At 43.3% G+C, this 12,373-nt stretch overlaps 1 protein-coding gene across 9 annotated transcripts in view; it reads right to left on the bottom strand.

Annotated features, from left to right (window-relative positions):
- The window catches only part of LOC116325043 (unconventional myosin-IXb), a 35,401-nt gene extending 24,322 nt beyond the window's left edge, over positions 1–11,079 (bottom strand). For all 9 annotated transcript variants that reach the window (XR_005610065.1, XM_039606310.1, XM_039606311.1 and 6 more), the window contains exons 1-3: positions 10,888–11,079; positions 10,530–10,749; positions 9,629–10,138 (exon numbers count right to left, since the gene is read on the bottom strand). Coding sequence is in view for 8 of the 9 variants with exons in the window: in XM_039606310.1 (XP_039462244.1) it covers positions 9,629–10,138; positions 10,530–10,749; positions 10,888–11,045 (888 nt within the window). In the remaining variant the exon portion in view is untranslated. The remainder of the gene's footprint in view (positions 1–9,628; positions 10,139–10,529; positions 10,750–10,887) is intronic.
- Positions 11,080–12,373: the final 1,294 nt, after the last annotated feature.

The following is a 12,373-nucleotide window of genomic DNA, read 5'->3' as shown; positions in this document are numbered from 1 at the left end:
GCATGCATACTGATGGCAAAACTGAAAGTTAAGACAACTTTGTAATCAGTGAAGATGTGTCCCGGAGCATCGCTGCATCCTTTCAGGTTTTGCAGTTCAAAAGAGCTTCAGTTAAAGTTTCCACAGGCGCTGCCAAGGCCCTGACACCGACACCTCGCTACAGCAACTGCCAGTTCCCACATTCACAGTGGACAACGGCAGTCACTCATGCAGAAATGACTCAAACTGCTAGGTGGACATGTTTACTTGTTTGGCAGCAGTAAGTTTAAACTAACAAGTATATCTGTCGTGCTTTTTTAAAGCCTGAGACACACTCATCTATTACCGGTTAAATTGGAAAACCAAGCAGCAGGGATCTATATTATCGTTGGCATAACGCTGAGGCGAGGCCAATTGGTGCTTAGAGACAAAATAATCAGTTTGTTGTTGACATGAATGTGAGAAATGCTTTGGAGAGATCACATGATGCTGGCAGCGATTGAATCCAACCACATCTTTACACAGTTCTTCCTCTATGCTTGGCTTTGCTTCAAGCTGCCAATATATCCCACTGACTACACTTAAACCCTTCGAGCTCATCTGAACCGCTGACAACAAACGGATTCTTTCAAGTATCACAACGCTGTCGACATCAGAAACAAATACTTCCATTTTCTGTAATCTTTCTAGACAGAACAAACACAATGATGACAGTTTGGACAGAGAAAAGTTGTAATAGTAATTTGGGGGGTTTTCTAATTAGATTTATTGATTATTACAACAATTGCACACAGAAATCGCAACTTGTGCTTTTAAAAAGGGGGGCAATTATCACCTGGCAGCTACACAGCACTAAATCAATTACTGTGGAGACTAACTCGCACTGGATGCATGGCGGTAATAAAGCGGTGGTGGTAGTCGTGGTCGAGGGAAAAAAGTAATTGCTTCAGTATGCAAAGGCTGATTGTAACAGATTATCCCTATTATTAGCAAAGCCTGGAAAGCAAATCAGAAACTGACAGGAACCAACTTAAAAGCTAAATGATGGATTTTTGCTCTGGTGTAAAAAGGCATTAAAAGTCATTTTTAACTCTAAACCATCTGTGCCCAACTTAAGTTTCACAATAAACTGCACAATTGTCTATATTTTAGGAACAGGATCTAAAAATACTGGCACGTACGCAGAAGCACAGGCATACTGAATCTGCGAGCAGGAACAGTTACCACGAGAGGAACCAACCGGCGGGGTCACGAGGAGTCATTCTGCACAATCCATGGAGGAGGAAACGGGCACACACAACTTTTTCTCTGATTTTTATTTACTGCAAGAATGTCAGCAATTCTGATCTTTGTGAAGTGTGTTTAGTCTGAACTAGGGTTAAGTGACGAGTGCAGCCGCCAAGTCGGTCGTGGAAACGGCAAACAAGCGGTGACGACGAAGGAGGCGCAGAGTTAAAGGATGCATCAGCAGGAACATCGTTTCAGTCTGCTATGCGGGAGCATTTTGTGCTCTCCAAAGATGACAGCGGATAAACTGAGCGTGCTACCACTGTGCAACACGTGGGGCTCATGCTATCGGCGGCACGTCACCTACGGAGACATCGCCACGGTATGTTTACTGGCAGCGCAAGGAAGAGAGAGCCAGGTAGGAAAGAACAACGTCTACTCCCTGCAGCTTTTAAACAGTCAGACAGGGCTAAAAGCTACAACAAAAGCAGGAGTATGGGAGGTTTCACAGCTAAGGATGCAGCCTAAAGCTGCTGTAAAGTATTCAGGATTTCAGTGTATCAATAAAGTAACAATATCCCCTCCAGCTGACGCTTCAGAAGAGACACAATGAGGAACTTTTACATTGTCCCCCACACCATGTGGAGCTCTTACTAGAGTAACCCCTAACCTTAACCTGCAGAACCACTGAAAGTTTTCTAACTACTTCTAACTGTTTATTACATAATACCGGAGCGGGAGATGAAACATGTCGCTTTGCAGGCTCGGCCACACACGTTAGCGTCTCTCTGAAGCACTGAAAAAAGGTGATGGAACGGAAATGAAGGGCAGAAGCACATCCCCATTATTACAGATGAAACAACAACACAACGAATGCAATCAATGCAGCAGCTGAACTGGGGCGTCAGATTGTGTGTGTCAGTAAAACAGGCTCCTGCTTGCTTTTGTCCACTGAAGCACAGCAGCCAGCCATGCCCTGAAAACCAAGCAGGAGACGCTGGAATGGCCTGTTCACAAACACGTGACAGGCCGGAGCGCTATGTAGAACAGCAGGAGAGTCTCATGCACAATGATGTCAGAAACTATGTCAAGGATACTGGAGGACCTAATTAAGGTTCTCAAACCTCTGAAGAGTATAATGACTCTGATGAGCACAGAAACCTATCAGCCCTTTGCAGAAGGCGATATTGAAATCCATGACAGCTCCACCATCACAGAGCTAAAGTCCTGGAAGGCAGACGCAAAGATCTGCACAGAGCCAGAGGCCTGGATCCAGGATTTAAGTTTTTAGGGTTCACAGATTTCAGAACTATTTCCCCTTTTATTTAATGAGACAATCTTTGTAAAACCCACAGCAGTTCATTCTGATAACCATGGCCGATATGCCACAGTCAGTTCAGTCTGTGTGATGAACTTGCACAAAAGGTATCAAGCCTGCTGTCACAACTGATAATGCATCTGCAGCTTCTGAAGGAAGGCCTTTGGGTCCAGAGCCTCGGCGCTGAGTTCAAGAGGAACCTCTCACTGTAGTCATCAGATTTCTGACATGACTTATTTTTTCAGGCTGAATAATTTTTGATGATCATCTTTGGAAAAAAGTTTTATGAGCGTCAGTGTTGCAGTCTGCAGGAAAAAAATGTTGCTAAAGCCAACGTTTGAAGTGCTGCTCCCACCCCAGAGCCTTTTTGGGTCCATCTAAAACAATAGATGTGAGTCGGCTAAGCTGATTCATCAGACTGAAAGGTAACATTACGCAGGACATGAAACATGAAGTAAAAAGGTTCAAGAGGTATGTTAAAGTTTTCAAGTACCAGTTTTGCTCCTCTTGTGGTTTGATGTTTTACCAGATTGGAGTCATTTTAAGCCACTCCACCCATGTCTAGATGGGGACCACATCAAACCCCAGCCTGTGGTGTGGTCACAACACACGAATAGACCCTGAAGTGGTACAGCTGACATGTAGCCTACTGCTACATGTCAGCTGTGTGCGGACTGCAGGGCGAAGCATGTTCTGCTTTTCAGCAAGATGCTGAACGGTATGATTACATTAGGCCTCTGCATACGTGTGTGTGTTTATAAGACGGTTGACTCATGGGCTGGCACTGTGACTTAATCACAGTAATGCCAGCTTTTCCCAGACTCACACACAATGCCACCCAGCCTGAATAACTACCCATAAGCAAGAGATAAACAATGGATCAGCAGATGCTATGGCCAGCTACTCCTCTGCACTTCCTGAACTACAATACAATACTCTGGCCTGCCCACACCCCTCAAGACTCTGAGCTAACAGTAGACAGAGCTACCGCTGCTACTTCCTATGTCGTAGCGATTTCCTGTTTGGTGGTTCGGGATAACAGGAACTTCCTGTCTGAAAGAGTGAGCGTGGCAGGAGGAGGCTTAGGATCTTAAAAAGGCATATGTGCTTAAGTAAGATGTTAAGCTTCAAACACAGAGCTTATATTACACAACCAACAGGCCATCTAAAAAACTCTAATGTATTCATGTCTCTGCCTTTATTTGAACTGTCGTACAACATTTCTCAACTAATTTCTTTGAATGTGTGTCACATTTTAGAAATGACCACATTTAGAAGAGAAAGTGACAAGCGTGCCCTACTTAGACGGGCTGATTGTGTGATTATCCGCACAATGACCCACATTATTCATCACATAATTGCATTAAAAGACACTGAGGCCACAAAAAAGACAGCTATTTGCCATAGCTGCCAGTTATTGTCCACACTGTACGGTTCAATACAAGCTAAGCCAGCACATATTCCACGATAATAACTGTTTGATTTTTGTTGTGATAATAAAGGTGCTATGAGCGGTGCAGCATTGTGGGTCTGTAGGAATTCACTCACTTTCAGCGCCAGCTTCAATTAACAGAACTGATGTTCTGCTGGTTTCATTATCCATTATTTATTACAGCTAGCACACATCCTGTTGCTGCTTACAGTACTGAACATATTTATTAGACCACACCACCTGTCACAAAAACTCCTTTTTCTGTTTAGGAATGCAAGTAAATAACTAATTTGGTATCTAAAAATAGCAATGTGCTTTACTATTTTTGCTAAAACATTAAGTCTATAAATTCACAGATGGCAAAAATTATATTTTAGCATTAAAAATTAGGATCTTGCAAACACTAGTGGACTGACCATTAGAGAAACAAAATGTATGACATAACTAAGGAATAATGTAATCTCTCATATCAGGAGCTTTTCATCTGTATGAGAAAACAAACTAAGGTTTGCACAGTGTTGCCTGGCTTTCTGTCTCTGCATCCGTTTGTGGGACCATGATTGACTCAATCATGCTTTTATCCTGAGCAAGCTGCTTAACTGCTAATATGCTTGTGTTGTTGAAATGAGACGTATTCAGCAAAGTGTTGCAATGGACTAGAAACAGTTGTATTATCACCTTTTTTAAATAACCGAGAAGACTTTAATTCTCTTTCCACGATGCATGAATCTGCACCGAAATATAATCAAAATATTTTGTCTGTTCTAACGTCTAAAGCTGCATATTTCACCCTCTCAGGACTATAAGATCATTCTTAACCACAGCTTTTAAATCCACAGTTCTCCTATATGAAAGCCAACTTGCTTAAACAGAGCCAGGCCCTACTGACAAAAAAAAAAAGAAAAAAGGAAAAGATGGCTTTAGAGTCTGGCAAAAGAAAACAAAGAAGCCAAAAAAACACGTAAGAGAGGATCAACCAGTCGAACCGGTTCACAAGTGGAAGCACAGCTTTATTGCTTTTCTGCAGGCTGAAGCTTTTATTTGTTCCATTATTTTCAGGACAGGAATGAAAAATGAAAGAACAGAACAGCATATAGAAAAAGGGAGGTGCTAAAGTAGGACAGGAGCTTTGCAGATGGTTTCAGGTTGTGGCCATTCAATCTGCCAGCAACAGCACGCAGCCAGCACCACACATGATGATCTCACCTCGTCAAAATGTGGGCCGGACCTTCAGACCTCCCCTATAGCTCGATGACACACACGTGTTCGGACACACAGTCACACACTTTCCACTGCTGTAACCTGACCAGCCTCCAAAAAAGGAAACAAATAAAATCCTTTTCTAAAAATTCCTCCATTTGGGCAACAACACTAAAAATAGTATAACCCTCTAATGATGTCGACAAACAGAGCCGTGAGTGGTACGAACCTTAAAATGACCAGAACTTCTACACTCATTACTTATGAAGTTTTTGCTTCATCCAACTCAAACACAACCTGACTCAAGTAAAAAAGATGACGAGTAATCACTCATAGTGCAGGCTGAAAAGATAAGTGACCAGTGAGATCACTGAGATCGGATTCTTCTTGTAGAACCTGCACAATAAAGAGGAGGAACTATTACGCTATGACAGTTTAGTTATCAAGAATTCTTGGATGAACAGCCGTCTCTGGGTCATGGGTCTACATTGGGTTAAGGTTAAGACTTTGACTTGGCTGTTTCCTAAAATCCCTTCTTTGTCAAAAATCACCTTACTGATTTACTCCTGTGCTTTGCGACATTATGTTGGTGACTCACCCAAACACTCCTAAGCCTCTGGGTTTGGACTGCTACTCTAACAGTCTGAAAAATGCTCGGATGCAATTTTTAATACTTATTCCTTGAAATACTGCGAGACATCAAGTCCCTGTAGAAGGAGAGCCCGAGTACCCAAACCACGATGCTGCCTCCGCCGTGCTTCACAGCTGGGTGAGATCCTCCAAACACGTCTTTGTACATTTTTGCCACAAGTTTGACTTTTTTTCTCATCTGTCCAAAGAGAACTGCGATGTGGGACATCCAGGTGGCCGTTTGTGCCACGGTGGTTTCCTTTGTGGTCTGCTAACACCAGTGTTTTTTTCCATACTGGTCAGACGAACAAGTATTTCAGCAAGCTGCAGATATTTTTATTCATGAGGTTTTTCTTTTTTAACCCATTTCAGATACAAAAAACTAAAAGAATGTTTAAAGGACACATTCTTACAAATTCACAGCATTTTCTACAGAAAAGTTTCAGGTACATGTCTCGCTGCAACACTTTTTCTAAGACCCTTCCTAAGTTGTTGCGGCATTTCAACCATGCCTTAATCTTATTCACACAAAGTGGCACCAACACACCCCACACATTCAATCTTATGTCCTTAATTGGAACAAATAACTACAAGAAGCTTTTAGAGAAGTTGTTAGCACAGAGATCAACTCAACAATTCAGCCTGGACTGCATGTTCGCCGTGTGCCTGGTACACCTGCAACCTAAAGACACGTGCATTAAGGTAACAGGCGATCTTAAACTGGCCACCTTCCTCTATTAGCCTCATATCCTGCCACGTGCCCTGAATTTGATAAACAGGACAAAAATGGATGCATGGCATTTTGGTCCATATTTAATAAGTAAATACTACAGAAATCCTGGTAAATCCAAAGGGTTCCCATTACATTTGTGTGGTATTGGTATACAGGGAACATTTGATTTCTGAGTAAAGAACATTTGTTTCATGTCAGCCGTCTCAGCTGACACGGTGGCCATTTTCACATGAAGGATCTTTCAGCAGGCTAACGCTAAGGAGAAAACCTTAAAAACACTGAAGTTTCCACGTCTCTAAGTAAAAACCATCTTTAGCTGCTGTAATGATGCCAAGAGGAAATGCACAGCTGGTCAATATCCCGGGTGATTGCGTGACTGGTCCCAGATGCAACCCAACCCGATCACCATTTCCTCCGCTGACCAGGCCAGTAAAGGCCAAACTCGTCTCCCTGTCTGGCCCTGCAACCACAGCTCTGGACTGACAGAGCACACATGCACTGCATTCTGGGAGTAAACGGCAGAGAGGCGCTGTGTTTGCCAAAGGGACCAGAACTCTGCTGATTGAGGGGGAAAAAGAAAAAGGGGGGGAAAAAGCCTCTGCTGCCTCCTCCCCTTGTTCCCTCAACCTGCCAACCAGAACCAAAGACTCTGACAGAGTGACACACGTCAAGGGACCCAGGCTGCGCTCATTCAAATGCATCTGAATAAAGCAGCAGCAGTTCTGTGAGGAAGAGCTTGAATACTGAGTCAGGGGTGGCGTCAGAGACGTGACAGATAATAGATGAACACACTGAGTTACTGCAAGTTATTGCAAACCCTCTATTCTTGCCATTCAGCCAACAGCTTGTGGCCAGTTCTTGTTAAACTTCTTTTTTTATCTAGTTCTGTTTCCAAGTAGTGCGTGCTCTACAAATTTACTTTCAGAGATCGGGGTGGGGGGGAGGTTCGCTTTTCAGCACCATTTTGTACTCTGAATAAACCACATTCCACATACGGCTGTTCTGACTAGAGGTTTATTTTTAGCCCCACTTCTGCAACATTAAAACTGAAAAATATGTAGAGATTTACTTCCAAATCAGGACCGAGAGTAATCACTTCCCCACTCTGACGAAGGCTAGCAAACTAAAAACAAGTAGTGGGATTTCTGCTTTTTGTCTACTTGGCATTTAGGTGAATGTGCAGCGACCGTGGGCTTTCCAGCCTGAAATCTACTTTGCAGCCGCAGACAGAAGCTTTTTATCTGTCATCATCTGCACACAGCATTATGGTGAATTCAGCAGAGTCGATGCTGCAGGCCTAACACTGCACACTGTGGAAAATATTCAAAGCTGACTTAATCTACAAAATACAATGTAAGACAACACTCACGTTGGACAACTGCTTATAAGAGAGTACAAAGAGGCGGAGTGATGTGAATGCTGAAAATGACTTGACAATAATAATGCTGCTCGAGGTCTGACCAGAGGTAAATTCTTCCATATGTGAAAGTGGAGGAGACCCCGTTTCTCATTACGGAGATGAAAAATAAACACAACGAAGTCGACTCTGTTCTTTGCCACGTAGCTCGCAGATTCAACTCGAGCAGAGGCAACAGCTCGCACTTTATGCTGCACTTTGTTAAAACAATGTAAAAGTAGGCAGCTGTTAGCTTTTACCTACATATTTGCATGTTTTATGTTTTTTGTTTTTTAAACTGTGATAGCAGCCTGACGGACAGAAGACTTCATGTAATGAGCAAACTCAAAAGTGGACATTTGAATATGTGCATTCATGTCGTGGGGTTCATCTCATTAGCACCACCCTTTCCTGTCCTAAGACGCGCTGTTCAAAGACCCGGCAACGCCTCTGTGCTGTTTTTATACTATGGAAAATTCTTTTTTTTTATCATTCGTGATTACCCACCAGCGACTTACACCGAGTGTTACGCTTCACTTTGGTTATCGTTTTTGTTCAGTCTCAGCTGTCAGTGGCTATTGAGCGAGTCAGTACAAGTATCCAGTTTCTCACAGCAGAAAGCAGGAAGAAGTACGGTCACCTGACCGAAACTTTGACAAAAGTCCGTTTGGTCAGCTTCAAATTAAATGTGCACATATTTCTGCTGTCAAAGACAGAAGTCAGAAAAAGCAGTGTTTTACCTTCAGCTATGTAAACCAGCACTGCAAATGTAATCAAAATCATCTGTGTGCTCAAAAGCAGATAGGAAACCAATACAAAGCCTTTTATCTTGCCTGGCTTCCCACGGCATTTTCAAAGGCAATGAAGCAACATGATGGTGTTAATAAAGCAACTTCCTTTTTTTTTCCATTTCTTCTTTCTTTACCTGCTTCTTTCTTTATGCCACAGACATTTACACTGTACAAAAACAGGCTCTGTCATGTTAGCCCACGCAGCAGCCTGAAAATAGATTTCCTCAGTTCGGCATGAGATCAGATGTTTTCGCCATTCATAACTACAGAGCTATAAACCTGTGAAAGATCTCCAAATGTAGCTCGCTGCAGTTGTTTCATCTCATGTCTGTGCTTTTGTACGTCTAAGCAAAATCATGAGTCACTTCTGAGGAAGTGCTCTCACCACTCGATGTGACCTAATCAAGAGAGCAACTGACTGAAACCAGTACAGTAAATAAGTATGGCACTCTGAGGAGCGACGCCCATGTGGAAGCACCTTAAACCTGCACTGGTTCTAAGGAAGTGGAAGTGAGATCGCGTAGAAGTCTATGGGAAAACTTATGTGACCTATTACTTCGGTAAACATTTTCCTAATGAGTTTATAGTCTCGATTACTAATTTCAGGTCTTCTTCAATACAGACTGATGTTCATTTTGTAAATTATGGTCCAATATAGATTAAAAAAAGACAAAGAAGGGTATGCCTAATGATGTGGCAACCTGTGTGGAATTCAGCTCTCAGTCCAAACCATCTTTTTTCTGCACCCGTGGGTCTATGTAAACATTTTTTAAGATACTTTTTTTTAGTCCCTGCAGCTGGATCAACTAAGGTTTAAGGCATGGGGGGGGGGGGTTACACCAATTCAAATTAGGTGAGCTACGGTTCAATTAAATTGTCCAATGGAGTAGAGACAGACCCATCACATATATTAGCATCTTACCTCCAGAACTGGTCCAGCACCCAGGATGGTCCTCTCCACCCCACTGGCGTAGCCCTTCTGGCTGAGAGCAGTCAGACAGTGGATCAGGAAGTTGGTACTTTGGGTCTTGCCCGAGCCACTCTCCCCAGAGATGACAATGCATTGGTTGACCTTCTTCCTGAGCATGGCATAGTAGGCCACATCTGCGATAGCAAAAATATGAGGCTCCAGTTTGCCCAGCTGGTGGTTCTCGTACATCTTGACATACTTAGGGTTGTAGATGGGCAGGAACTTAAAGGGGTTGATGGCGATGAGGATGCTCCCTGCATAGGTATAGATCTTTTTCTTGTGAAACCGTGTGCGCAAGTTGTTTAATATGCTGTCCTCACTGAGGACGGGGAGGTTGCAGAGGTCTGCAAAATCATCCTGGGGAGGGGGAAGGAAGCCCCTGGCAGCGAGCCGCTGTGCCTCCTGTTCCTTGGACAACATTGGGAGGTGGACATAACGGATTGAACCATCACGATTCCTCTCCTGGATCAAATTATAAAGAAAAAACAGCACGTATTAGCTGTCTACTCCTCAAGCTGACACACTGATTTCTTGAGACTGTTAAAAATATTCTGGGCTGTTTGCATTCCTTAAAACCGGCCAAAATCATCAAGCGCAGGGCCAAACAGCACTCGTCTCACAGATGCTGCTGTTACATGTGCTGGAAAAATGATACTTAAAGATTTTCTCGCCTTTTCTGTTACATTTTCCATAAATAGTCTGCAGACTAGTATCTAGGGTTTAACAACTTGCTGTTTTTTCTCACTAACAGAGGAACAGAGAGTAGAAGTAAGTTGACTGGAACGGTCAAACAGCCTTCAACAGTCCACACTCACTGACCCGGCTGTAAAGTTTTGTGTGCTGTCAACTCTACCTGTAGTAAGAAGTAAAAGCCAAGGCTCTGAGGGTGTTGCTCCTGTGCTTTTCGAGGCCACAGCAGGAACCTCTGTACCGGCAGGTCTCCGGCCTCCAGCACCCACTCTTCCCCACCACATTCCTTCACCTCTGCCAGCACATACAGGCGTCTGGGGTCCAGCCCCAGTGCCGTAGTGGCGTCCGAGATCACCGAGGCAGCCGTTGCATCCTTCTGCACTCTGATAGAAGCCGGGCAGATAAAAAAAACAATTATAAACAAGTTGTGCAATAAGTTTATGTATATAAAACTAAATAAGGCAATGACAAACTAACTAAATCGTTGATGCTGATGTTTATTTTCCAGGTGAGATACTCACTTAAGGTTGCAGCAGGTGGATGGGTAAGCAGCCAACCTCGGATAGATCTGGAGCGTGTATGAGCGGCCATCCTGATCGACAGGGCTAGCTTGCCCGCCTCCACCGCCTCCCCCACCTGCAGTCGTTGCCATGTTGGCAGCGCCATCTCTGACACTCATTCTGAGCCAGGGGGTGTGGCCTCAGCATGCCGCACACACCGCTTCTCTCTCACTACGCAGCACCTGAAAAAGACAGATTAGCTGATGAACAACAAATATTTTCATCTGTTCGACTATCACTGTAATTACTGATCAGATACAGACACTACTTTTGCAGACATTAACAGGTGATGGTGCATGTGTCTAACTCAATCATATCGTCACAACTGCATGCATCGATTTGCCTCAGTCTGAGTATGGCGGGCAAATATCTTCAGTTTGCCTCCTGCACACCTTCACACAGGGAGCCGCTGCTCAAAGTATTTCCAGTATAGTCACAAAGTATATGAAACGGGACATCTCCTCCCACACGTTATATGTTAAAATAAAAACTCTTCTCACATTGTCCAGAGCTTATTTATGAAAATGACTTTTTGAATGCCCTCGAAAATAAATCGTTTTAGCGTTCGACAGGTCTAAACAATGAATCAAGAGTTTTAAAACACAAGTGAAATAGTTTCTTTTCAGTATCAGATTTCATCTGTGGTATTTCACCCACAGAATTTCACTCTAAGTATCCTGCTGATTAACCTAGAAGAGAGCTCTATAAAAGTAAATGTAAGAGTTTGGTAGGTCAATATATGTTGATTTAAATATATTTGGCTGAAAGAAAAAAGCTCTTCCGTGTTTGTGGTCTTTAAAAACAGCTCAGTCATCTAAGTAGGTCAGGCACACCCATTTCAACAAGAGAGAGAAAAAAAGAGATGCGTTTGTCAAGCATCAGATGCATATTATTGTCACATCACTTACGTCACACGGCCTTGCTAGGGAAACCATAAGTTGCAGCTGCAGATGCTGCACAGGAATTCAACCCTTCCGCTTAGTGATAGCAACAAAGACACAAATGCTGAGAGCACTTAGGGCAAGCCACAACTGGGGTAATGACTGCACATGATTCAGTCTTAAAAAACAACTACAGTACAGTAATGAATGCTGCACCACTTGGTTCAGGTCTAATTAAGTTAAGCAACTCTGGACCACAACAACTCATCTCTACCTGCGAATGACTTGATTTTCACTGCTGACATGGTGCCAACACAAAGCAGTCTTTGCACAACTTCCAGCAGATCACCGAGAGAGTTGTTCACTCCTTACTATAGACTTGACTGATTTCATCACCACGGGGAAGCTCCCAGACTCGCCGTCATGCTGTAAGGGACAAACGTCTTAATGACGAATCACATGATTGGCACTACTGCAGTAACATTTACTGCAGTTAAACCGTAACACAGTCATGCACCAGTTCATGTATCGGCTAAACCGTTTACAAGAAGATGCAATAATGCAGT

Source organism: Oreochromis aureus, linkage group 23 (genome assembly GCF_013358895.1).
Source record: "Oreochromis aureus strain Israel breed Guangdong linkage group 23, ZZ_aureus, whole genome shotgun sequence".
Classification (NCBI taxonomy): Eukaryota; Metazoa; Chordata; class Actinopteri; order Cichliformes; family Cichlidae; genus Oreochromis; species Oreochromis aureus.
This window is presented reverse-complemented; position numbering and strand designations above follow the sequence as displayed.